Below are 25,027 nucleotides of genomic sequence, written 5' to 3' on the forward strand. Positions count from 1 at the left end.
CTTTCCCAACCAAAGGAAGGTGCTGGGCAGTCTGTCCATGTGAAAGCAGCCTTGGTCCCACCGGGCCTGGGGTGCTGGCTGAGGTCCAGCACCAGACAGTCCCCTGCTGCCTGCATGGGGCCCATACCCACCTAAGACCCCCATGGCCAGGCCTCCCAAGGCGATCCCCATGGCGTTGCCTCGCTCCTCGTCATCTGTGTACACACTGGCAAGCATGCCCATCCCTGAACGGGGAAAGAGATGGTGGCAGTCCGGCTCTGGGGCGCACCAAGACAGTGGCCGTGCCTGGCCTTCCCCTCCCACAGACTTCCAGTCTTCCCAAACCTGCCATGGAAGCCAACCAGGACCTAAGGGGAGAGTGCACGGCTTCCCCGGGAATCTGCACCACCAGGCCAATACCTGGAATGGGCCCAGCGGGGTTACCAGGGGCACTCTCCCCCCACACCCACCCCTGCACCCCCCCCCCCCCCACAGGTGCTTCCACACCTACCAGCCACGGACGAGCAGGAGGAGCCGACACCCTGCAGCGACCTGGCGATGAGCAGGAAGGCGTAGCTGCTGGAGAAGGCGAACACTGCCGGGACAAGAGCCCAGGCCTGCATCAGCGCCAGCCCGCGGGGGCACTGCTGGAGACCCCCCCCCCAGCCCCCTCCCCACGCGCTCCTTCCAGCGACTGTCACTCCCAACACCCCCAGGCTGTGTCCTTCAAGTCAGCCCACAGGTGGCCGCATCGGGGAGGGAGATGTTGCACACTTACTGATCGTTGAGATAAACATGATGCAGAACCCCGCAAACATGGGGATGGGATAGCCGATTCTGCAAAACACAAGCCGGAACACCTGGTGACTGCGGGTGTTTTCCTAAGGCTTAGACCGATTCTCCCCCGGCACCCCCTGGGATCAAGTGAACAAGTGTTAGGTCGGCTATTCTCAAAATTCATCTACTCAGTGCTTCCTACGTGACCTTTCTGTGTTTGACTGTCTCGGAACATGAATACATTTGCGGACGGGCACTCCGAAGAGAAATGGAGCTGCAAGCAATGTTAACACGTTATTGGCAAGGAGGCCGGAACACAAATACACGGCCCCTACTCTGTCATTAAAAAATACAAATTCCCTTCATGATAGTCTTTGCCAGAGCTTCCCCAAAGAGACAGCTGCAACCAAGCGATGCTGATAAAGGCCACCAAGTGACTCAAAGACAACCGTGCCGCGTCTTAGGGGCATTAGGAAGCAACACTGCAGATCTGCTTCCTGGAGGCCCTGGCGAGCCCTGCCTAGAAAACGGGGCCTCGCTTGCTGTGCAAAAAATTCAAAATCCAATTTGCTGGGCAGGTGCACTATCAGACAAGGGGCTCAGGCACCAGACGGGCAGAGGCAGAGGGAGGGCCCGGGCTTTCCCATGTCCCACATCAGGCTGGACTCCTGGCCCTGCCACTTAACCCAGCAGAGTCTTCTCTCAGGCCCATGGAGAGACCACGCCCCACTCCCCACACTGGCAGAAGGGAAGACACGCGTGTCAAGCTGTCCACCCACCAGAGCGCCCAGGGCATAGGCAGTGCTTTGGTGCTTTAGAAATGTCACTCCCTGGGGCAGGCATGGTGGCACGGCAGGTTGCAATGCCGGCATCCCAGATCAGAACGCTGACAGTTCAAGTCCCGGCTGCTCCATTTCCGATCCAACTCCCTGCTCATGTACCTGGGAAAGCAGCAGCAGATGGCCCAAGTGCTTGGAGCCCTGACACACACCCAGACAGAATTCCAGGCTCCTGGCTTCGGCCTGGTCCAGTCATGGCTGTTTTAGCCACTTGGGGAGTGAACCAACAGAGGGAAGATCTCTCCACCTTCCTCTCTCTCAGTGCTCTGCCTTTCTCATTTTTTTTTAAAGACACACAACTTCCTCCCTCCTCCTCCTCCTGGATTAAGTAGCTGGGTCTCTGACACGCAGCTCCCTGGCCGCCTGCCCGGAGAAGGATGCCAACACCTGTAGTAGGTGGATCCCACCCACAACAGCCCATAGCAGTTCCAGGCTCCGTGCACCCTCCCTCAGGAACCTGGAGAGGGAGGAGCCAACGAAGCTACGAGGGCCAACTGCTTGAGTGTCCCAGGGCCCAGGCAGCGCCTCAAGTCAGAACCATGAACACCTTCATTTGAAGGTCACACTCAGGTCTCCAAGCTCTTGCACCAGCAGCTCCCCGATTTGCTGGAGGGCAATGATCACCTCCCCATTTCACAGAGGAGGAGCCCGAGGCATGAAGAAAGAGACCAGGCAGAGGTCTACAGGCCAAGCGCACCCGGGCACGCCCGCCTGCCCAGGGCACTCCACTCAAACTTTACCACGTTCCCCGGGGCCAAAGACTGGGAATGACAGGGTGGGGGCCCTCGAAGGACAGCTTCCGCCGCCTCCGCCTTCCTGAGCAGCCAGCATCCTGGGAGGAGCTGGCTTTGCCCCTGTTTTCACACAGCCACCCCTGAGGCTCGGGGAATGTAGAGAGTTTGCCCCAAATTCATGGTGAGGAGCACGCCGTGTTTCACGTGCTTCAGGCCCCGCTGGTGTCCACTCGGGGGCAGCTGCCAACCACAGGGCGGAGGTCCCCGACGGCCAGCGGGCCCAGCGGGCACCGTCTCACTGGAAGCCACGGGCTAGGCCCTTAGCACACCAGACACTGGGCTTGCTACTGCTTTAATTCCTTTGGCATTTTCTGAAAGCACACGGGGGTAATAACTGGGAGCGAGGCTGGAAGGAAACCCAAAGGTCCACGAGAAAGCGGAGGTCTGGGGACGGCGCAGCTCAGAGCAGGCCAAGGGCTGGGGCTGCCACCCTCTCCTGCACCTTCAGTACAGGTCAAGCGGCCAGCAGGGCTGCCCAGTGGTTAGCACCAGGCAGCATCGTTCCTGGAGCTTGGTGAGGAACTCACCGCAGGCAGCAGGGACGTCCCTGGACCCAGACCGCCACCCTCAGCCTCCTCTGGCCCTCTGAACACCCATGTAGGAGGGCTGTGCAGTGCCCCAGGGCCACCGAGCAGTGGGCAGAACATACAGGCCCTCTTCCTTCCAATGTCTCCAAAACGGACGGAAACGTAACTGATATTAGTCATAAACATCTGTGTCAGAACCCTCGTCTCAATCCGATGCCATCTTAATTAAAGTGCTGCTCAGCAGAGCTAGACCAGATTCAGCAAACCTTTAACCAAAGGTCCCATGAGGATCTCCGTGAGTCATCCCAGCCCACGGCCATCGGACAATTCACTGCCCCCTGGCAGTGAATCCAGTTAGAACGAGAGTTAAAATCACATTTGAAATCCCTAGAAAAATGCGTAAACCAACAAAAGTTCTGCTGCTTACGCGTCCCCTGGGGTCACTGATGAGCTGCCCTTTCTCTCCCAACACCAGGAAGTTTCTCCCAGCCACAGACACTAACACAGGCTCCTCCCTGTCCGACAGCTGCTCTCTCAGGCTGGCCAGGAGCTACGTGTCCTCTACCAGGGCACGTGCCAAAGACACAGAGTAATGACTCTGCAAGGTGCAAAGTGACACCAGAGGCGAGGGAATGTCCCCCTCCCAGTGGCCTCAGCACGCTCCTCAATGTCGGCAAACAGAAGGCAATTCCAAATTTGCTCAAGGAGAAAACGACATCTGTCACTTAAGCAACTAAATTCTCAGGGCTGGCCCTGGGGTCTGCCTGCCTTCCGCAGCCAGTGGATCCACGCAGGGGGTCACGCCGGCTCCTTACTCCCCGGGGCGAGCCCTCTTCCCCTGGTTCCCACAATGCCATGAGGAACATTCTAGCTCCACTGGCAACTTCTTCCCGCCGCAGAAGCAGAGACTCTATCAGCCCCCGCCCCCACCCCCCGCCATCCTCACATCATCCACAGTCGAGAGTGGGAGATCCCTCTCCAGAACCGCTGGTTTCCTCACCCCACGGGAGCTGCAAAGGTCATGGCCAATTCCTACCAAGCCCACTTCTGGCCGACTGGCTGCCACTGGGGGTAGAAAATAACCACAGTCGATTTCCCAGAGATTTTTTCATGCCCTGTGGCTTCCTCCTTGCCCTTGGGATGGAAGCTAAGATGTGCCAGGGAAAATAGCCGCTCTGAAATATACTAGGTAACTATGGAAATAAATTAAGCCACTGCCACTGGCTTGACAAAGAGCAGACCACCGAGACCTCGCTGCAGTCAAGGAAGAAGCCCAGGGAGACGGCCCCCAGCAAGGGGCTCCTCTCCCGATGGGTTTGCCAGATCTTCCGGCCCTAAAGACGCACGCACTGCATCTGCTTCATGCTAAGCAGGTGAAGCTAACGACGTGACATCTGTACCTGGCTTGCACAGCAGAGAAACACAAAGGAGTTTTCACACCATTCGTGTGCCTAGAACATTGCTTTTTCACACACCTCACTCACGGGCTCAAATCATGACAGCTGTCGTTACTTCAACACCCGCTACCACTTCTTACAGAGAAGTGTGGTGAAGACTAACGCAGACCTATTACAGCCACGCCAACATGTCCAGCCTTCCCACAAACTGCTGCTTTGTCTTTTCAGGGTTTGGCACCAGATCTTATCTGAATCTTAGAAAAGCAGCCTTCCTTCCTGCTTCCGGGGCACGGAGCACCATCACGGCCATGAACACAGGCGTGGGGCGACTCATTTCAGAGAGGGTCCCACTTAAATTAAGACAAGGGGCTGCAGCAGCCTGACGTGGGGCAGGGGCATGGCGAGAGCCACGCTGGAGCAGCTCATGTCAAAAGCTGGCAAGATTTTGTTTTCTGGGGCCGCGAGGGTCCACGCGCTAGGAATCCATCTGATTGCTTTCTAACTTCCCTGCTGATTTAGAAAAGCAATCTGGGGGCCGGCGCTGTGGTATAGCGGGTAAGATGCCGCCTGCAGTGCCGGCATCCCATATGGGCGCCAGTTCAAGTCCCGGCTGCACCACTTCTGATCCAGCTCTCTGCTATGGCCTGGGAAGGCAGAAGATGGCCCAAGCCCTAGGGCCCCTGCACCTGCGTGGGAGACCTGGAAGAAGCTCCTGGCTTTGGATCAGCACAGCCAAGTGAGGAGTGAACCAGCAGATGGAAGATTTCTCTCACATTCTTTAACAGCTAAGGGCACAAACTGTGCTAACAGGGAGCAGCTGGAGAGAATGAGAAGTGGAGACAGGACTCCGCCTGTGTTGCAAACACCTGCACCTGGAAGGTACATGGACTGGCCCTGCGGGCTCCAACACCCTGCGCTGTTAACAACGCTCTCACCAAGAACGCACAGGAGGCTTCAAAAAGTTCATGGAATATGCGCATTAGGAAAAAACTGCATGGACTTCAAAAATGTCTGCCCCCAAACTCACCCTTTAAATCCATTTACTGTGAACTTTCCGATGTCTCTACAGAGGAACCACTGGTTTGACATCGCCAAGGTGAGTTACATAGAGTTTTAGTGACTCCCTCATCGGAAACATATTCACCACATCTAAAAGGCTGTTAGAAACACCTGCTTACAACACTGACAACACACGTCATTCCTTCTTGTTAGTAATTGAGGGTGATTGGTGCAAATTACATCCAAAGACGGTGTGCAGCAGCTCCCGGGGACAGTGGGATGTATTTGTCCCTTTCTGTCAGTTCCCATCTGAACTTCGGGGGGGGGGGGTGAGGGCAGGGCAGGGAGAGCCAAGTCTTGAAGCCAAGCAGAGCAGCCAGTCCCCAGTTTCATGTCCCCAGGGCTTGAGAAATAGAAGAGCTACAAATCACTATCATTTTAAGGCACGACAGAGTTCACTCGATCGTTTTGCCAAGGTCGATATTAGAACCTGCTTGCACGTCCACATGACCAGGCAGCACATCAAGACCAAGGTCATTTTTAAATGTGCAGGGTCGCTGGGGGAGTCAGTTAGGGACTGAATTTTTGCTCCAGATCAAAGTGGGAACTCGTGGGAAGAAGAGACTACATTTCGCAATGCAGGAAACAAAATTAGGTTTCTCGTGGAAGACAGTGTTTTGGGAACCTCCCAACAAGAGCCCTGGGTAGCTGCAGCCTCAAAGCACGTGCAGTATTTAATAGGGGAGAGCCCTCTGCGCTTTTAAACAAGCTTCTCCCCCGATAGCCTAGCAAGTCATTAAACACGAGAATGGGATTTTTAAAAGGTTTTTCATTTGTCATTTGCATTTGGAAGATTAGACTACTCGCATCATTTCAGCCAGGCTTCTAAGTATCCCACTGTACGGCTACTCACGTGCCTGCCCAAGTGATTGGCAAGGCACTATTACGATAATGTCCTCAATTTTCACATCCAGTATTTGCTCTCTCAGAATACAAAACCCTGAGCCGTTTTCTGTAATTATACCAGATGCATTTTAGACGCGCGCTTGGTGTTAAATAAGACAGAACACAATCCTGCAACCGCTCGCATCTGTTTGGTTTTCCTCCTGGGGAAGACACGAGCCCCTGAGTGTCACCTGGATAATGGCGCTTCTTGGGGGTCTCACAATGAGCCTGTGGCTGGGCTAATCTGCTGAGGATCTTATAATACGGCTCTGCACAGGCTGGAGGGCTGGACAGGGCTTGAGATTCTTAAAAATGATTTGAAAATCCAACGGCACTCCCGAGCACCTCACTACGATTCAGCAGCAGCAACCTCCGTGTGCCTGAGCTGCTCCCACCGTGGGCAGCTGACCCCTCGGAGCCCCTGCCAGGGCTCCTCAGCTCCCAGACCCCAAGCCCAGGATTGCACAGGGCGCCCCGAGTTGCCTTCATGCTCTGTTGCTGCATCTTAAAACGCCCGATATCTGAACCAGGGGCTCTCATGTTCACCTTACATCGGGCCCCGCAAATCATGAAACCATCCCTCCTCCCCTACCTTAGCTTAGCTCACTTGCTCTTCAGTTTGGCTTTGGAATCACTTTCTTTGGGAAAAAAAAAATCTGTGATTGGAGAGAGACAGAGCTCTCCCACGCACTGGTTCACTCTCCTGCAGCAATCAGGGCTGGGTGAGGCTGAAGCCAGGAACTCAACCGGAGTCTCTCATGTCGGTGGCAGAGACCCAGGTACTCAATCCCTCACCCGCGCCTCCCAGGGTGCACATTAGCAGGCAGCTGGAGTCAGCATCAGAGACGGGACTCGGAACACAGTATGAGACGCGATGTTCCAAGCAGTGTCTTACAATGCCAAATGCCAGCCTCTGGCTTAGCCATCTCCGAGGGCTCCCGACTGCCCTCTGGTAGGATCTCCAGTCCTCCCAGCCCTGCCCTCCTCAGTTCCTCTCCCACCTCCTCCTGTCTTCGGCCCCCTGTGCTCACGCTGATGCCACTCAGAGCCCGGCTCACAGCTTGGCCTTTGGGCACTTCCCCGTCTACCGCTTCTGTAAGCCGGCACACGGCAGCCACCACCATTCGCTCAGCCCCACCAGGACTGCCTGCCCCTTGTCCTGCAGGGGTTTTACCTTACCAGGTAAAACTGGGCTGTCTCAGCTGTAGGACACACACTGACTGGACAGTCACCAGCGATAGAGAAGGGAGGGCCCAAAAGACTCCATGACACCCAGGTTACCACAGGGCTGCCCCGGGCAGCCTGCGTGCCCCAGACCACAGCCCCCGTTCTCTGCCCTTGTGCAGTGGAAGGGGACCAGCACAACCCAGGCTCTCTGAGAGAAACCACTCATCCTAGAACAAAGTGTGTGCCCAAAGGGGTCAGATGAGAGGAAGCTGTATGGCAGACACCCAGCAATGGCCACAGTGGCTGCCCAAGGCGCTGGTGAAACCCACATGCAGACAGAAGCTAATCATTTTATTTGAGCAACAGAGGGGAGCAGGGACAGACAGAACACACGAGAAATGGTGATCAGCTGAGGTCAGAGACGTGGGGGAAGGAGACCAGCCGGGCCCTCCAGGTTCTAGAAAGGACTGAGCAGGACTGCCGCGGGGGACAGCAGTGGGGACCAACAGGAACCCTCGGGACAAGCACAGCACCCACCTGTTGGTCAGCAGCCCTATGAAAGGGTTGGTGATGAGCTGGACGCTGGCTTTGGAGGCGAACAGCAGGCCAACTTGCACATTCTCATTCAGGAGGTCTTTGTCTTCACTGGGACAGTCGGCAGGGGCAGCAGATGCGTTGGTCACCGGGCGCTGGGTGGTGGCGGACGCCTGGTGTGGCTGCCCCTGCGGAAGGCCTCCGGTGGCGTTCCCTGTGACCATGGTGGAGTTGTCGTAGTAGGAGAAGATGCTGTGGAAGCGGCCTGGGGAGGAGGCCGTGAGCACGGGCCTGGCCGTCTGGGTCTCTGTCGCATTCTCGTGCTCAAGGCTGTACAAGTAACTGGGGATGATGGGGACTGGAGACAAGAGCAGGGCAGGAAGCGGTGAGCACCCTGAAACCCTCCCTGGGCAAAACCAGCACAGCTGCTCAGGGGCCGGACGCCAGCTCAGGCCCAGGGAGGTGGTGTGCTTTCCCCCACCCCCCAGGCACCGGACCCAGCCTCACACACTGCCACCCTGCTCAGTTCCCACGAGAAATCAAGCCCCCCAGAGGCCCTGGGCAGCCATTCGCTACCAGGGCGGGTGGCTGGGCCGACTTAAATGACCTCAGAGATGTTTGTCATTTGTGTCCCTTCCCAGGGATATTTCAGCAAAGTGAAACAGCATGAAGTCAAGGCTGACCTGGGGTCACCAACGCTCCCCCAGGAGGCTCCCAAGACACTTCCCAATGGTTTAATGCAACAGAGAGCTCAACTGCATTAGGCGCTGTGGAAAAAACCCAGTGCACCTGCAGGAAGTTAGGATCTTGAGACTGAACAGGTCCCCTTCAGCTCTGCCACCTGAGCGGGAGCCCACACCGAAGGGTTCCTACGACCCTCAAAGGAGAAGTGAACTCTTCAGTACAGGGGAAGCCTCAGGCGGTCAACCCGGGGACAGAGGAGCACCGAGACCCCGAGGGAGACCCCGAACCAGCCTCACAGCTCTCCATAATCCAGGATCTGAAAACCGGACTGTGGCCGTGAGCGCAGCTGTGAGAGAACGCGCAAGTGGCGAGGAACCTAAATGACTGGAGTCATTAAACACCAGGCTACCCTTAGGGGAAAACATACCACACCCTTGTTCGGTTGGGCTAATTAAGAGACTTGGGGTTTCCACTTGCATTGAACTTCCCAGACCTCCACGTAAGAAAAAGACTAAAGAACATGAGGTCCGGTCCGCTCCCGCAGCGCAGAGGCGAATCTGTCGTGTCACCCTCCATGACGACGTCTCTCCACGTCACTCCTTCCCTGCCTTTCCTACCTCGGAACGGCGACGCGTCCCACCTGTTCCGGTAGCCAAAGCACCCCCGCCCACCGTTCCGACCTCTGAGAAAGGCTCCTCTCCTGGAAATCTTTCTCATCGCGGCGCGGGTGGGCGAGGGGAAGCCGGGCGCTATCGGGAGGAAACACGCGCGCCGCGTCTTATCGGATGTCGTCGTTGGTGACCAGGAAAGCGAAGCCACAATGCAGCTGCTCGGAGCCCGGGCGCGGCCGTGCGCGGGGGCCGAGCTTTGCTCAACGCGTGGGTTCTCTGCGCGCCAGGGAGTGGGAGCCGGGAGGGGACCCCGGGCGCGGGCGCGGACGTACCCACGACGGTGAGCAGCATGTTGTCTAGCAGCAGCGCCAGGAACACGATGAACAAGATGAGCTTCCTCGAGCGGCGGCTCTCCCGCAGCCAGCGCAGCAGCGCCAGCTCGCTCAGGGCCATGGCTTCGCGGCGCGGCTGCGGGGCGCAGCGCGCGGTGAGGGTGGGCGCGGCGGGGACACCCTCCCGCGCCCGCTCCGACGTGGCCGGCCGCACTAGGGCCGTCGGGCAGCCGCGCGCACCTGCCCCGAGCGCGTGCCCACGAGCGCCCGCGAGCCGGCGAAACAGCACCCGCTGCGCGCCGTCGGGGACCCAGCAACAGCCGCTGGCCGGCTCCCCGCCGCCCAGAGGCTCCCGCCTCCCGCACGGCGCGCTCGGAACGCGCCGCGGGGTCCCGCACACCGTGCGCTCTGCGCCTCCGGAGTCCCCGGAGCCCTGCGCGCGGCGCCTTGGGGGGAACCCTCCTCGTCTTCCCCCAGCCCCGCGCTCCTCCCTGCCGAGTCCGGCGGACAGAGGGTAGGGTCGCGGTACCTCGGGTTCGGGTGCAGCTGCCGGCAGGTGTCCTCCGTGCCTGCGCCGCTGTGGGCTCCGTCCGTGCCGGCGGCTCCTGGTCGCAGTCTCCGCCCCGCTCTCGGCCGCCGCTGCTCAGTTTAGCGGGTCCGGCTCTGACGTCACGGCCGACGCGGGGCGGGGGCGGGGGGTGCGGTTCTGCGCCCGCCCCACCGTCTCCGCGGGGAGGGGCCGCCTCTGCGCCCTGGGGACCTGGGTCGGGTGAGGCCGAGGGGCGCCGAGGGACAGGATCAGGAGCCAGGGCGAGGGGCCACCGTGAGATCCCGGAATGAAGGGGCCAAGGGGAGGAGGCAGAGACCGGTGCTGTCTTGTGGCCCCCGGTAGCGGCTGGAGCTGCTTGGAGCTACTTCTCTGGATCCTTGCTCCCCAATGTCGGTGACGTGGCGCTGAGGGTGGGTGAGTGCCTGGCACAGGGGTCCTGGGGTGTTGCGAGCCAGGGACAGACTCATGAAGAAGCTCCCCTCTCACCCCTGATCGTCATCGCGCCCCTCTCCAGCCAGTGGCGCCTCTGGGAGGCTTTGAGCCTTGGGCACCCTGGAGCAGGTGAGGGGACACACTGGGAAAGAGGGACGGTAAACAGCCCCAGGTCCCTGTGTCTAGGTCTGAGAAAGTCTGGGCAGTAGGATGGGGCCTCTGGGACCACCAGGAGCAGCTGGCCTTGGGAGGGCTCCTGGACACTTGGTAAAGAGGGAGGGGACAGCTGTGCCGCCCGTCCTCCGCCCCTCCAAGCCGTGCCTGCCGGAGAGCTATGGAGCTTAAGGGAGCAGAGCGCCTGCTTGGAGCTGTTGTCTTCACTCTTAAGGGGGAGAGGCCACTTTCGATGTCCCAGTTCCTTTTATAAACAGGAGAGACAAACAGTGCCCGATAAGCGCGCCCCTGTGTGCGCACAGGTGCGCGCACACACACAGGTGCACACACACCGGGGGAGTTTGGGAGTTCCTTGGGCGGCTGAAGGGCCGGAAGCTGTTTTCTTGGAAAGCCACACGAGCATCAGCGTTGCCCTGTCGTGGTCTCCCGGCAGACGCCGCTGACCTGGTTTTATTCATGTCCGCCTGTGTCAGCAGGAGCCTGCGCTGAGCAGCAGAGCCCCCGTGTGTCCCCGCTCTGTCCCCCTCCTTGCTGCCTTAAAGAGCCCCGCTGTGTTCCCTGCCCAGGATGTGAGAAAGACGGTTGGATAGGTAAGTAGGTCAGCGACACGGGTCCCCGGGATGTCCCAGGAAGTGGGCAACTGAAATATTAAACGGAGAGGAGAGAAGGAAAACCGCTGGGGAGGAGCCGGCAGACGGCAGAAAGCGGTTTCAATGGCTGTGAAGGCGTCACGTCTGCGGCATGCCCCGAGTGTGGGCTCTGCCCGGGGCCTGGGGGGTGGCAGGCTTCACAGGTAAGGGCCCCGGCCAGGATTCTTGTGCCCCAGTCTGCTGCTTCCTGACCTTGGGCAGATGACGGAACCCCTCTGTCTGAAATGGGGAGGCTGATGCGCCCTGTGCGGGGCGTCCTTAGTATGACTGAGTGGGTGCCCAGTACTTGTCGGCCTCTCATTCTTCTGGGCGCTGAACACTCGTTGAGAACTTGCTCTGTGCCCACGCTGTGGCTGGCACTGGCCAGACAGGAAGGGCCCCAGCACAGAGCCTGTCCTCTGCCCTGTATGCAGTCATCCCGCTGTGGTGGACACTACAGCCCCGCCAGCAGGAAGAAGGTGGCTCCTGGGAACATCCCCGTCCCTGTGCCCCTCTTCCTGGTCCCTGCTGCCACCCCCAGAGCACCACGGCCTGCACCAGGGGCTCCAAAACACTTTTTTAAAATATATGTGCCCTACGAGGGAGACCCGGAAGAGGCTCCTGGCTTTGGATTGGCTCAGCTCCAGCTCTGGGGAGTGAACCAGCAGATGGAAGATTTCTCTCTCTCTCTCTCTCTCTCTCTCTCTCTCTCTCTGCCTCTGCTTCTCTGTAACTCTGCCTTTCAGATAAAATAAATAAATCTTAAAAAAATAAAATAAAATATATGTGCCTAGGGCCAGAGTTGTGGTGCAACGGGTTAAAGCCCTGGCCTGCAGTGCCAGCATCCCATGTGGGCGCTGGTTTAAGTCCCAGCTGCTCCACTTCAATCCAGCTCGCTGCTATGGCCTGGGAAAGCATCAGAGGATGGCCCAAGTGCTTGGGCCCCTGCCATCCACGTGGGAGACCTGAAAGAAGCTCCTGGCTTCAGCCTGGCCCAGGCCCGGTTGCTGGGAGCAATTTGGGGAGTGAACCAGTGGATGGAGGACCTCTCCTCTGTATCTACTCTCTATAACTCTGCCTTTCAAATAAATAAAATAAAACTTTAAAAAATTTTAAAAAATAAATAACAAAATATATGTGCCTTGCATGTGTTTAGGTTGGCATCTGAACTTTTTCATAAATCACAAATTTAAATAGTTTGGGGTATATTGTATATATTGACCTTCATGAATACAAATGTTATATCTCTCTTAAATGTGCCCATTGCAATAAAAATAGTCTAAAACATGAAAGACCACCATATTAGACTTCAAAATACAAATTTCTCCTCCACAGTTGCAATCAATGTACATTGTGTCCATTACACTTTTAAAGTATGTTTTCATTCCTCTTCCAACCATAATGCCTTATTTAAATTCTTTTTTTTTTTTAAAGATTTATTTATGAGGCCGGTGCTGTGGCATAGCAGGTAAAGCCGCCACCTGCAGCACCAGCATCCCATATGGGCACCAGTTCAAGTTCTGGCTGCTCCACTTCCGATCCAGCTCTCTGCTGTGGCCTGGGAAAGCAGTGGAAGATGGCCCAAGTTCTTGGGCCCCTGCACCCTCATGGGAGACCTGCAAGAAGCTCCTGGCTTCTGCTTCAGATTGGCACAGCTCCAGCCGTTATGGCCAAAAAGGGGGGGGGGCGGAATGAGCAGATGGAAGACCTCTCTCTCTGCCTCTCCTCTCTCTGTGTATCTCTTTCAAATAAATAGATAAACCTTTTAAAAAAGATTTATTTATTCATTTATAAGTCAAGAATTACAGAGAGAGAGAAAGATCTTCCATCTACTAGTTCACTCCCCAAATGGCTCCAATGGCCAGGGCTGGGCCAGGCTGCAGCCAGGAACTTCATCCGGGTCTCTCACATGGTTCATCTTCCGCTGCTCTCCCAGGCCATTAACAGGAAGCTGGATGGGAAGTAGAGCAGCCAGAAATCGAACTGGTGCCCATCTGGGATGCCGGCATCATAGGCTTTACCCACTGAGCCACAATGCCAGCCCCTATTTAAATTCTTTACTCCCAATATTATCTGTTAGGTGAATTGCAATACATGAATATGCATTAACTTTTTACAGCTTTCTTAGGGCCATCAGGCTCTCAGTTTTAAAATTCCCTTTAAGATTACATGATTTGAACATTTATTAGTGGTGCCTAAGTGGTGTGTTTGTCTTACATTTAATATGGATTCTGATAAATAATTATTAAACATCCAAAGGAAAGTTGTATCAGAAGCGCATAATGGCACAGCAGTTCAGCTGGCACCTGGGACGCCTGCAAACCCGGATGAGAGTGCCTGATTCCAGCACCAGCTACTCCAGTTCTGGCTGAGCTTCCTACTAACGCACCTTCTGGGAGGCAGCAGATGACGGCCCAAGGGCTTGGGTCCGTGCCTGGTCCTACCCACATGGGAGGCCGTGATGCAGTTCCTGGCCCCTGGCTCCTGGCTGCGGCTTGGCCCAACCTGTTGTAGGCATTTGAGGAATGTACCAGGAGATGGACGATCTCTCTCTCTCTCTCTCTCTCCCTCTCTCTCTCTCCTTTTTAAGTACATACATACATGCATGCATACATATTTGTAAAAGTGTTTTACTTAGTGAGATGGCCAGGGAAAGGATTTTCGGAGACTTGACACCAATGGTGCGGGTTTTAATGCCTCAGAACACCAGCACAGGTGAGGTGGTCAAGTTGGATGAGAGGTAACGCCTTCCTTTTGTCCAGTGGGAGACAGGAGATCGCTGAGAGGGGACAAAACAGGAAAGCCGCATCGTCCTGTCTCCACTCAGCTCTGTCTCAGCCAGATCAGTTTTCAAATAAAAGATGGGGGCCAGCACTATGGCGCAGTGGGTTAAACCACTACCTGTGACGCCACATTTCATGTGGGCACCAGGTCACATCCCAGCTGCTCCATTCTGACCCTACTCCCTGCTAATGCGCCTGGGGAAGCCGCGGAAGACGGCCCAAGTGCTTGGGTCCCTGTCGCCCATATGAGAGACCTGGATGGAGTTCCAGGCTCCTGGCTTCAGCCTGGCCCAGCCCCAGCCACTGCAGCCATTTGAGGAGAGAACCAGCAGATGGAAGATTCTCTCTCTCTCATTCTCTTTCCCTCACTCTCTGTAACTCTGACTTTCAAATAAATAAATAAACCTTAAAAAAAAAAAAAAGAAAGAAAGAACAAAGAAAGCCGGCCTTCACACACACCCAGGCTTCTGGCACCGCAGGCTGAAGAGCCCAGCTGGGGGCCCTGCCTGGCCTGGGCCTTCAGTCCCCACAGCCTCCTTTTGTACCACTCAGCCCCTGCCTCTTGTCCTGCCTCATTGGTTCCTCTCCCTGTTTCTCTGCCACAGGGCCTTTGCACGTTCTTTTTCCTCTTCCTGAGACGCCCTCACTCCTTTCCTCATTTCCTCCTTCGTATTCTCATTTCCAACCCTAACTCCCTTCCTGGGAGAAGCCAATCTTCCCTGGATCTCGCCTCGGTGTCAGGTCCCTCCCTAATGAGCCCTCATGTACCCACTGTCCCCCGAGTACGTCTCCCCATGAGTGTGACTTGTTTTCTGTCTCCCCGGGTACCAGGACTGGGACATTCCTTTTTGCTCATTCCTTACCGATGGTCCAAAACACAGACAGTGCTCAGGAAACCCTCACAAAGAGGGAATGGGGGGATGGGGAGGGGTCCCTTCCTGCCATGCACAGCTGTGGGGACCTGAGAAAGGGCAGTTTCCTTCTCTGCCATCGGCAGCCACAGCTCCCCCAGGCCCTGAGGATGCTGCCCGGGGCACGCACCTGTGTTTGCTCCCCAGGGAACCCAGTCTGGCGGCCCCACACCCCGTGTAGACGGCAGGGACTGAGAAGGCATAGTGCTACCACCAGTGTTGGCTTTCCGTTAGGTTTCCACATTGAGGAGGGGTGAGGCGTGGAGCCGCCAGGGCGCTGTGTGGCACCGGCTGGGACACCCACAGGAAGCTGTGGCGAGCGTCTGGCTGGGGCATGTGCACAAGGTGTTTGCCTTTGTGCGTGCCATGTAACCCTCACGTGGGCCTCAGTTTCTCCTCTGGCCCCGAGCCTCACACCAGTCCCTCCTCCCAGTGGTTACCGGGATCAGAAGGGAGGGGGCTTGCCCAGCGCCCGGCACGTCATCGGGGTCTCGGTCATTGGGAAATCCAAGGCACAGAGGAGGGAGGCTGCCGACCCACAAGGAAGACCCTCAGATGTCCCCCCACCCCCGTCACAGAACCTGGAACTAAGGAGGGCAAACTCACTCCATGGCCAGGGAGCTGTGGAGTGCAAACAATGGATCAGAACACAGGCGTCCAGAAGGGGCACGGTGGTCCCGAGGCAGCTGCACCTGCTGTCCTAGTTAACACAGGGGAGAGACCGGAGGTAGCGTAGAGAGCAGGGGACACCCTAAGAACAGGCAGGTGGTAGCAGGGGAGCCCAAACAGCTGCCAGTCCCAGGAAGAGACACGCAGAGACCCCAGTAGTCAGACAAGGGGCAGCTGACTGCCCGTGGTGAGACAGTGCCACGCCCGTAGCCGGGGCAACAGCGGAAGCCGGCATTTGTGGGGGAAGCCACGAGGCAGCAGGACCTTTCCCTGGGCGCAGTGGGGCCTGGCACCGCCCCTCGGGAGAGCCATCAGGAGGAGCCGGGCGGGATGAAGTAAGCGCCTGCCCTCTGGCCCAGAAAGTCTCCCTTTCCCCCAGGAAGCCGGACTGAACGCCAGCTCAGCAGAGGCCTCGTGCAGAACCAGGCCTGTGCTCCCGGAGCTGACCCTTGGGGAGCCAGCGTGCGACTGGGTGGCTTCAGGGAGGGTCTCTGCTCCGCATCTCCACAGCCCGTCAGGCTGGGGCAGGAAGGATGGGCCAGAGGAGGCGAGAGGACCCAGGGCTGACACGGGGACCTGAAACAAGCCCTCTCCGCCAGGGTGTCTGCGGCCACCTTGGTGTCCACCACCAGCCGATAAATTAGTGAGGAGCTGCAGATGCCCACGGAGAAGGACCACGTGGCCACTAGTCCCCCATAGAGCTACGCCCACGGCTGCCGACTCTAGGCAGCCTTGGGTCAAGAGCAGGTATCACGTGCATCAGAGCGGATGCGCTTGTCAGGGAGGAGCCCAGGAGGGGCCCTGGGACGAGGCAGGAGAATGGAAACTCACCACTTGCAGGGCCCGTGCCAGAAGCACGAGCCCCAGCTGCAGGTGATGGACTTGGCTCTCCATGCGGGAGGCCTTCCTCCCACCCTCACGCCAACCCACCGCGCCCAAAGGAGGTGTCCATCAAAAAGGGGCTGTGGACCAGGGGTGCCCAGAAGAGGCACGGGCTTCCTGTCCAGAGCGGGCCCCAGGGGCAGGCGGGGCTGTGCTCTGTCTCAAGCTTCAGTAAAGAACGAAGGGCACGGGGAAAGCGAGAATCTGGCTAAGTGGAAAAGACTCTTGGCTGGATTTTATGTCGTGTTCCGCCTTTCCCTCTTACTTTCTTTATAAATCTTTAAAATTGTCATTGTAACATGGCCATAGATCAGGGAGCCACAGAGCTCTAACTTGAAGGGGTGTGGGGTATCCTGCGGCCACATTTCTAAATTTTGTGCCACCTGCTCTGTAATTACCTGTGAACGGGCTGTGAACAGAGAAGGGTGTAGGAGGTCACCCCGGGGCAAGCCCTGGAAACACAGTGCCCAGAATGACTAAACAGCCAGCAGAAAAACTCAGTGGACTTCTTAAAAGTATTCACATAGCTAAGGGTGGGAAGAGAGGGACAGGTGAGTTAAAAAAAAAAAAAAAGCAGAAAACAAACATTAAACGATGGCCGACTCCAGCTGGATCCAAAATTCCACTGTACGTTCACGGACACAGCAATTGGGAGCAAGAAATTGTCAGAATGGATTTTTTTAAAAAGTCTCAACCACATGCTGTGTGTAAAATACTCCTCACCACAAAGGCAGCATAGGTGGAAAGCAAAAGACTGGGAAAACCATGACACGGACCCACGCTAGACGCCTCAGAGCTGAGCAGCAACACCGACTTCAGATCAACGACGCGGACAATAAGTCCACGCGAAATGTGTGTCTGATGGAAAAACTATGCAGGGATTTTGAAATGTTTTTTTACCAAGATAAACTTATCTTTTATTTTCATTTTCCACGAACTTCGAAAGTATCCACAGAAATGTCAAAATTAAACCGGACGGGGCCAGCGCTGTGGTACAGCGGGTTAACGCCCTGGCCTGAAGTGCCGGCATCCCATATGGGCGTCGGTTCTAGTCCCGGCTGCTCCACTTCCTGTCCAGCTCTCTGCCATGGCCTGGGAAAGCGGTAGAAGATGTCCCAAGTCCTTGGGCCCCTGCACCCACGTGAGAGACCCGGAAGAAGCTCCTGGCTCCTGGCTTCGAATTGGTGCAGCTCTGGCCATTGTGGCCACCTGGGGAGTGAACCAGTGGATGAAAGACCTCTCTCTCTTTCTCTGCCTCTCCTTCTCTCTGTGTGTAATTCTGACTTTCAAATAAATAAATAAATCTTTAAAAAAATTAAACCGGACACAGAGATACAGAAAGCAGCTTTGACAATGATAACAAGGGTCGCGGGAAGACACAACGGTCTCCGTGCACCTGCCCCCAGGGATGGGGCTGCAAATACGGGGACCACAAATGGACAGAATCAGAGGGAGAAGCGGACGGGTCCACAAAGCGCAGGAATCAAGCACCTGTTTCCCAACAAGTGCTACAACACGTGAGCAGAAACGCGCGCGAGACCACAACAGCGGGCCCCGGGCCCGGGGATCTTTCTTGCCATGGAACAGCCGCAAACGTGGCGTTCACTTCAAGTGTGCACAGAAGGTAGGTCTCAAGCAGGCCACGTCTCATCCTTGATGCCAACTCTATCAGCTGCATAACATTCATATCATTAATGAGACTGCAATTCATGCATTTCATTCCCATGCCTCGCTGAGGCTTTCCAAGTAGCTGCTTCCAAAGAACATTTTCTCTCTAAAATCTAACCAAATCGATCGTTCCAGGAGGGCAAGGCAAAGCAAACGTCAATTTACTTGAAGGATGCCTTGCTGATGGCCAGTGAAATTAAGTCACAGATGCTCTAACTTAATAATTCAATCACTGGGTTCAGGGCTTCGGCAGCCTTATCTGTAAATACGGCTCTCCAGGTTTGGCTGCTTTAATAGAATCACTAACCTGTCTGGGGACATTGCTGCGACTGGAGGCTGCCGGAGAGCCAGTCAGCTGTGCGGGGCTGTGTTCCATTAGCCCCGTGCCTTGCCGCTTCACGCCCGCCAGGAGCCTTGTGACGGTCGCCCCAGTGCCTGCCAGCCACCCAGACAACCGTGGTCCACTCTCCTCGCCGGCTGAGAGAGCTTCGAAGACCAAGCTGGCCGGGCCGTCCGCTTGTCGGGAGCCCTTCAGTGGCGCACAGCCGGGACGTGTCTGGCGAGCCCTGAGCATCTTCACCTGCCACCTGCAGCCTGGCCTCTCTGATCTGAAGCCACTCTGGGCTCCTGCCTGGCCTCAACTGTCTCTGTGATTGCATTGTTGTGTATTCCTGGGGCTGCAGCCTGGGGCGCCTCACCTCTCCCGACAACACCGCCTCCCCCGGGGATGCTCTTCCCCGCTCTGTGTCCCATTATCCGATTATCTATTCCCATTCCTGGTCTGCCATCTGTGCACACACTCTGTGCTGCTTCCCACCCCAGGGCCTTTGCTCAGGCTGTGCCTGCCGCCTGCAAGGCCCTCCCTCCTCCTCCTTTTCTGGTCAATTCTCTCTAAGCCTCTACCACTGTGGTCAGACACAGTGAGCTGGAAGTACCCAGATGAGAAAGCTGCTACTCCTGGGACCCGATACCCAGTCCCTGCCGTATTGGGGGTCCCCAAACCTTTCAGCCGGCACCTGTCCTTGTAGTCACAGCTTTTCCAGTGTGCCTGGTTAACATCTGGCTTCTGCATCCCCCCACCGCTGAACTGCGTGAGGGCGGGGCCTCCAGCTGCCTGGTGCAGAGGAAGAGACCAAGAAAGGCCAAGGCCTTATGTGCCAGTTCCCTGATCACATACGCGGTGCATTTGCTGTCTGCTATCCAGGGACCATGTTCTCTTGCCTACAAAAGGCAGGCGCTAGAGAACCACAGAGCCCGGCCTGCATTTCTGCCTCTAGGAGCACAGGGGGCCCTGGGGCTATTCCCACCCACACCTCTGCAGCCCACACCGCTCCCCAGGAGCTTCACTTGGGTGCGTTCTCATTTCTTTGTTCCAACCAGGCCGTAAGCCCCTGGAGGCCGAGAAGGTGGCCTGCCCCACCTTCTGCTTTCCTGAGAGCAGCTCGTGCAGGGCTACGCAGAGCAGACGCACAGATCCACGGGGCTGGCGTGGGACGAGCAGCGTGCGCCCTGAGGCCAGAGCTGGGTCTGTGGACCGGCCGGTACCTAAGCTGTGTGTGCAGCCGGTAGGCACTGGCCACACGTGGCCATGAACTGCCTGAAATGCAAGTAGGCAGAACTGAGATGAGCTATGGGAGACGATCCGGACCGGACTTCCTATACACCGTGTGAAAAAAGGTACTTATTTCATTAGTAATGTTTACGTTGTTTGCAAGCTGACATGGTCATAGCTTAGAGACATTGGGTTGGATAAAATATATTAAAACTCGCCAGTGCCACGGCTCAGTAGGCTAATCCTCTGCCTGCGGCACCAGCATCCCGGGTTCTAGTCCTAGTTGGGGGGCCGGTCCTGTCTCGGTTGCTCCTCTTCCAGTCCAGCTCTCTGCTGTGGCCTGGGAAGGCAGTGGAGGATGGCCCAAGTGCTTGGGCCCTGCACCCCATGGGAGACCAGGAGGAAGCATCTGGCTCCTGGCTTCAGATCAGCACAGCTCCGGCTGTAGCAGCCATTTGGGGGGTGAACCAATGGAAGGAAGACCTTTCTCTCTGTCTTTCTCTCTCACTAACTCTGCCTGTCAAAAATATATAAATATGTGTATATATATATATATATATACAAACTAATCTCACCTGTTCTTGCTTTACAAATGGGGCTGCTGGACAGCTGGAAGCTGCCCCTGTGGCTTCCCCACACTGCATTTCCACTGGGAATGCTGGAACGGGCTTTAGAGGTGCTGAAGTCGTGTGGCTGCCTCTGACACACAAGCAGACCCGTGGGCGGGGACAGACCCTAGAGGGTGCCTTGTGCAAGGTCACACAGGGGTCTGGGGTCAGGGCGGTGAGAACTGGGACCTTGTGTCCTGAGGCTTCGTGCTCTGGGAGCGGCTGATGTGTGACCCTGTAGGCGCTGCCAGGCGGGTGTAGACAGGTGGGGCCTGGGAGGGAGCCGAGCCTTGGGATACACCTCTGCGGTGGCTCCCACAGCCCGTTCTCAGAGCCGTCCTCACCCACTTGCAATGCCGACTGCACACCCACCCAGACATCTGCCGGGCACATTTTAGTGGGTAATCGATAGTCTGATAGGCAGGCTGCAAAGACCCAAACCTAATTTCGTTGTGCAGAAACTTGTGTGTAACCAAAAGGCACCTGAGAAATCACTGTCACCATCTCCGAGGCGGGAGAGCTAATCCAGTCATTATCTCAATCGGATTGCCATCGACTGCTGTCTTGTTGTAGGAGATGCTGTCTCCCAGCGAAACCATTGTTTGGGTGCTGTAGGGACACACAAACACACACAAGTGACACACACGTGCGTGACACACGCATCACACGTGTGCATGGCACACACAAGCATGACACACACAAGCATGACACACGCATCACACGTGTACATGGCACACACGAGCATGACACACACATGCATGACACATGCGTGCTCACGCACAGCCCTCCCTTTTCTAGGAGATTTTGGGGAAGGTTCTGGTCCACACTTTTTGCCCGGTGGCCAGGGCTGCTGTTGGCAAGGTGACCCCTGGGGCTCAGTGTTGAAGTTCAAGGCAACACAACCCTAATTCCTCCAGATTACGAATCTCTCTAGGGGGCAGTGTGGAGTGAACAGACGTCTGCTAAACCCCCCGCACTGGGCCAACACCCCAGATGTTGGGAGAGGATGAAGGACAGAGACCTTTCAGAAACTGTGGGGATATCTGTATGCTGGGGCAGGTATTTGGCCTGGCAGTTAAGATACTGCTGGGATACCCACATCCCACATCAGAGCGCTCGGGTTTGAGTCTTAGCTTGGTTCCCGATTCCAGCTTCCTGCTAACGTGCCTGCGAGGAGACAGGTGAGGCTCAAGTGCTTGGGTCCTGCCACCCACGCAGCAGACCTGGACTGAGACCCCGGCTCTCGGCTTTGGTCTAGTTCAGCCCTGGCTGTGTGGGCATTTGGGGAGTAAACCAGCAGATGAGAGGTCTGTCTGTCTCTGCTTTTCAAATAAGTTCAGGAAAGAAATAATTGTTTGAAAAATCTTTGTGGGTAAAGTTATTTGTATGACTTCAGAATTGCATGAGGCAAAAACCTGGAAACCCAATTCCTGCATACAGGGGCCTGCAAATCAGAGCAGTGGCCGCTTGTAGCACAGAACACCCCGTGACCGCCTAGGAGAAGTCAGCGGCCTGGTGTTTACCAGGGAGAAATGTCAAAGATGCATTATTCAGCCATGAACACAAAGCTCCCAGGGCAGCATGTCTGGGATGACTCAATTTAGGAAAACTTAAAAACAGGTACTCCAAAAGCCATGCGTGTGTCCAGGCTAAATGCACACAGATCAGTTCAGGCTGGGTGATGGGCGGCGGTGATGGGTGACCGGGACAGAAGCTTCACCTGCAGCCAGGAAGACGGCCCTCGGCGAAGCATGACCACGCTGGCAGCCTGATCTTGGACTTCAGCCTCCAGAAGCGTGAGGCTAACTCTCCGCTGCTTCTAGGCCTTCCAGGCTGTGGTGCTGGAGCGCCTGGACCTGCATCCCAGGACTGCACGCACGGTGTGGTGGTTGTTACCAACTGCACCTCCCACCACGCAAGAACGTAAACCCTGTGTTTCCCTAGGAAGTTGTGCCTCCTGGGCTGTCTCAGCCCGAGTCACAGGGAGCTCTCAGAGCCCTCCCTGGCCCTGTCTGGCTCTGAGCCCCTGGAGGACAGGAGCGCAAAGCCCAGGGCCTGCTGGATGGCCCGCTGGCTCCTGGCCTTCTGGGCTGGGTGGGCATCGGCGGTGCCAGCTTCCAGGGTGCACCCTGCCCGAGACACACAGCCCCAGTTGCCTGGGCACTTTGTTCTGAGCTGGCTTCTCCCTTAAGCTCCAATGCACCTGTTCCCTCCGGGTGACCCTGCATGTGGGCCTTAATACCTGAGCCCATACCAGAAGCCTCTTGCTCACCCCCAGAGCATGGCAGGCGTGTGGACTTGGGCATGGGCTTCTGTCCAGTTAAAATTGCCCTCTGATAGTGCCAGGCCCCAGGACACTGTTACCTCCGGCACGGCAAGCCCACTGACCTGCTCACCACCGCGCCCCCGGTGCAGGTGCTCCCTGAAAGCCAGCGAGCACACATCCGATGGCACAGGCAGGTCTTAAGTATGTGTCCAGACCACACAAACAGTGAGGCACCCCGAGTAGGCAGCGAACCCTGGGCTGGCTGCATGCTGAGTCAGGGCCTGGCCTACTCACTCTAGGAAAGAGTGGGCAAGGACCCAGAGGTGAGAGGAGGCAAGCCAGAATGGGCCTTGCTCTGGCCAGCATCCTTCTAGAAACTTCAGGAATTCGCTGACCCAGGTTCTGGAACCTGGGGACAGCTGGCCAGGACATAGCCAAGGTGGGAAACACCCCACACCTCTCACGGCCAACAGCTGTGGGGCTCCCAGCACCTGTTCATGTACCCTGCCATCTGATTTGGGGCAGGAGGGGTGAGAGTTACCTTCTTGTAGAGGGGGAAGCGCTGATGCCCAGGGGAAGAGGGGAGATGGCACTGATACACGGAAGACAAGATTCCAGCCAGCGCTTCCTCAACCTGCCCAACCCTGGTGTCCTGCTGCCGCCCAGGGAGAAAGCAGCTGTGTGAGGCTGGAGATGGGCTCTGTCCACAGAGGGACACTTGCTGCTCTGGGATCCGACAGCGCCACTCTTGGGCGTCTGCTGTGGGTGGTGAGCACACAGGTGTGAGAGGTGTGGCCCTGGACTTGTTTATCACAGACTGGGAGCAAGGCGGTCGGTCCTCGTGCGCTCACACTGCACGCCTTCGAACCACTGCTGGCAAAGTGTGCAACCAACATGCAGCTCTGTTGCAGCAAGGCCAAGTGCACAATAAAACTGTCTACAAGTTTCTCACCGGGGGAGCCGGTGCTGTGGCACAGTAGGCTAAGCATCCACCTGAGGCACTGGTATCCCATATGGGCGCCAGGTTCTAGTCCCAGCTGCTCCTCTTCCAATCCAGCTCTCTGCTGTGGCCTGGGAAAGCAGCAGAAGATGGCCCAAGTCCTTGGGCCCCTGCACCCTGTGGGAGACCCAGAAGAAGCTCCTGGCTCCTGGCTTCAGATTGGTGCAGCTCCAGCCATTGTGGCCATCTGGGGAGTGAACCAGCAGGTGGAAGACCTCTTTCCATCTCTACCTCTCTCTGTAGCTCTTTCAAATAAATAAAATAAATCTTAAAAAAAAAAAGGCAGGCAGATGTCAGTGGTCCCAGCAGCTTTCCCTGCCACACGCGTCTTCCTTTGTCCTGTGCACCAGCCCTGGACTGCAGGCCCCTAGGCTGGCCACACACACAGAAGCTGCCATCTGGAAAGTGCTCAAGTGAGCCCTTGGCCACTGGTTTTCATCCTCACCCCATGCTATGCTTTTCAGTTATGGAGTTCTTTCCTCAAGAAAAATGTTGTAGGGGCTGGCGCTACGGCATAGAAGGTTAAGCCACTGCCTGCAGTGCCAACATCCTATATGGGCATGGGTTCAAATCCCGGCTGCTCCACTTCCAAGGTAAGGGGAGGGAAAGAGAGAGAGATTGAGAGAGATATTCCATCCACTGATTCACTCCCCAAATGGCCACAACAGCCGGAGCTGTGCCAATCCAAAGCCAGGAGCCAGGAGCTTCTTCCAGGTCTGCCATTTGGGTGCAGGGGCCCAAGGACTTGGGCCATCTTCTGCTGCTTTCCCAGGCCACAGCAGAGAGCTGGATTGGAAGTGGAGCAGCTGGGACTTGAACTGGCTCCCAAATGGGATGCTGGCACTGCAGGCAGAGCCTTAACCCACTATGCCACAGCACCAGTCCTAATACACAAATTTTTTTTAAAAAAAGAGAAAAATGTTAGAGGGGAGCCAAATGTGTAAGACAGAGCAAAGTTGCTTCTGCCAAAACAGGCATGGGTGACAAGCTTCTTCCTGCTGACTTGCAGAAAACACTGCGTGGAAACTCCGGCGTCCCGTCAGCGCTGCGGTACTCTGGGGAAACTGAGGCACAGGCCTGCCCACACGCCTCAGAAGGTCAGAGGCCAGGTGGGTGTCACCGAGTCTCCAGCACTCACTGCAGTCCAGCTGAGCATGAGTGGGTGCTTGGTGAATATGGAAGAGGCAGAGGCACCGTCACCCCTGCCTCCCTCTGAGCGGGACTACGGGAGCTCAGACCTCGGAGAGAGGCCTTAACTGCCTATGCCTTGCGTGTGCAGCCCTTGAAGGGGGTTTTTCTCTGGTCTGGACAGCAAGAA

The 25,027-nt window shown here is 56.6% G+C and overlaps 1 protein-coding gene across 1 annotated transcript in view; it reads right to left on the bottom strand.

The window, feature by feature from the left end:
* Window positions 1-13,048, bottom strand: part of SLC18A2 (solute carrier family 18 member A2) — a 35,418-nt gene extending 22,370 nt beyond the window's left edge. The window contains exons 1-6 of the mRNA XM_051824209.2: window positions 10,115-13,048; window positions 9,586-9,721; window positions 7,962-8,316; window positions 758-816; window positions 491-574; window positions 132-224 (exon numbers count right to left, since the gene is read on the bottom strand). Of these exons, the coding sequence (XP_051680169.1) occupies window positions 132-224; window positions 491-574; window positions 758-816; window positions 7,962-8,316; window positions 9,586-9,706 (712 nt within the window). The 5' untranslated portion in view covers window positions 9,707-9,721; window positions 10,115-13,048. The remainder of the gene's footprint in view (window positions 1-131; window positions 225-490; window positions 575-757; window positions 817-7,961; window positions 8,317-9,585; window positions 9,722-10,114) is intronic.
* Between the last annotated feature and the right edge of the window lie 11,979 nt (window positions 13,049-25,027).

Source organism: Oryctolagus cuniculus, chromosome 15 (assembly GCF_964237555.1).
Source record: "Oryctolagus cuniculus chromosome 15, mOryCun1.1, whole genome shotgun sequence".
Classification (NCBI taxonomy): domain Eukaryota; kingdom Metazoa; phylum Chordata; class Mammalia; order Lagomorpha; family Leporidae; genus Oryctolagus; species Oryctolagus cuniculus.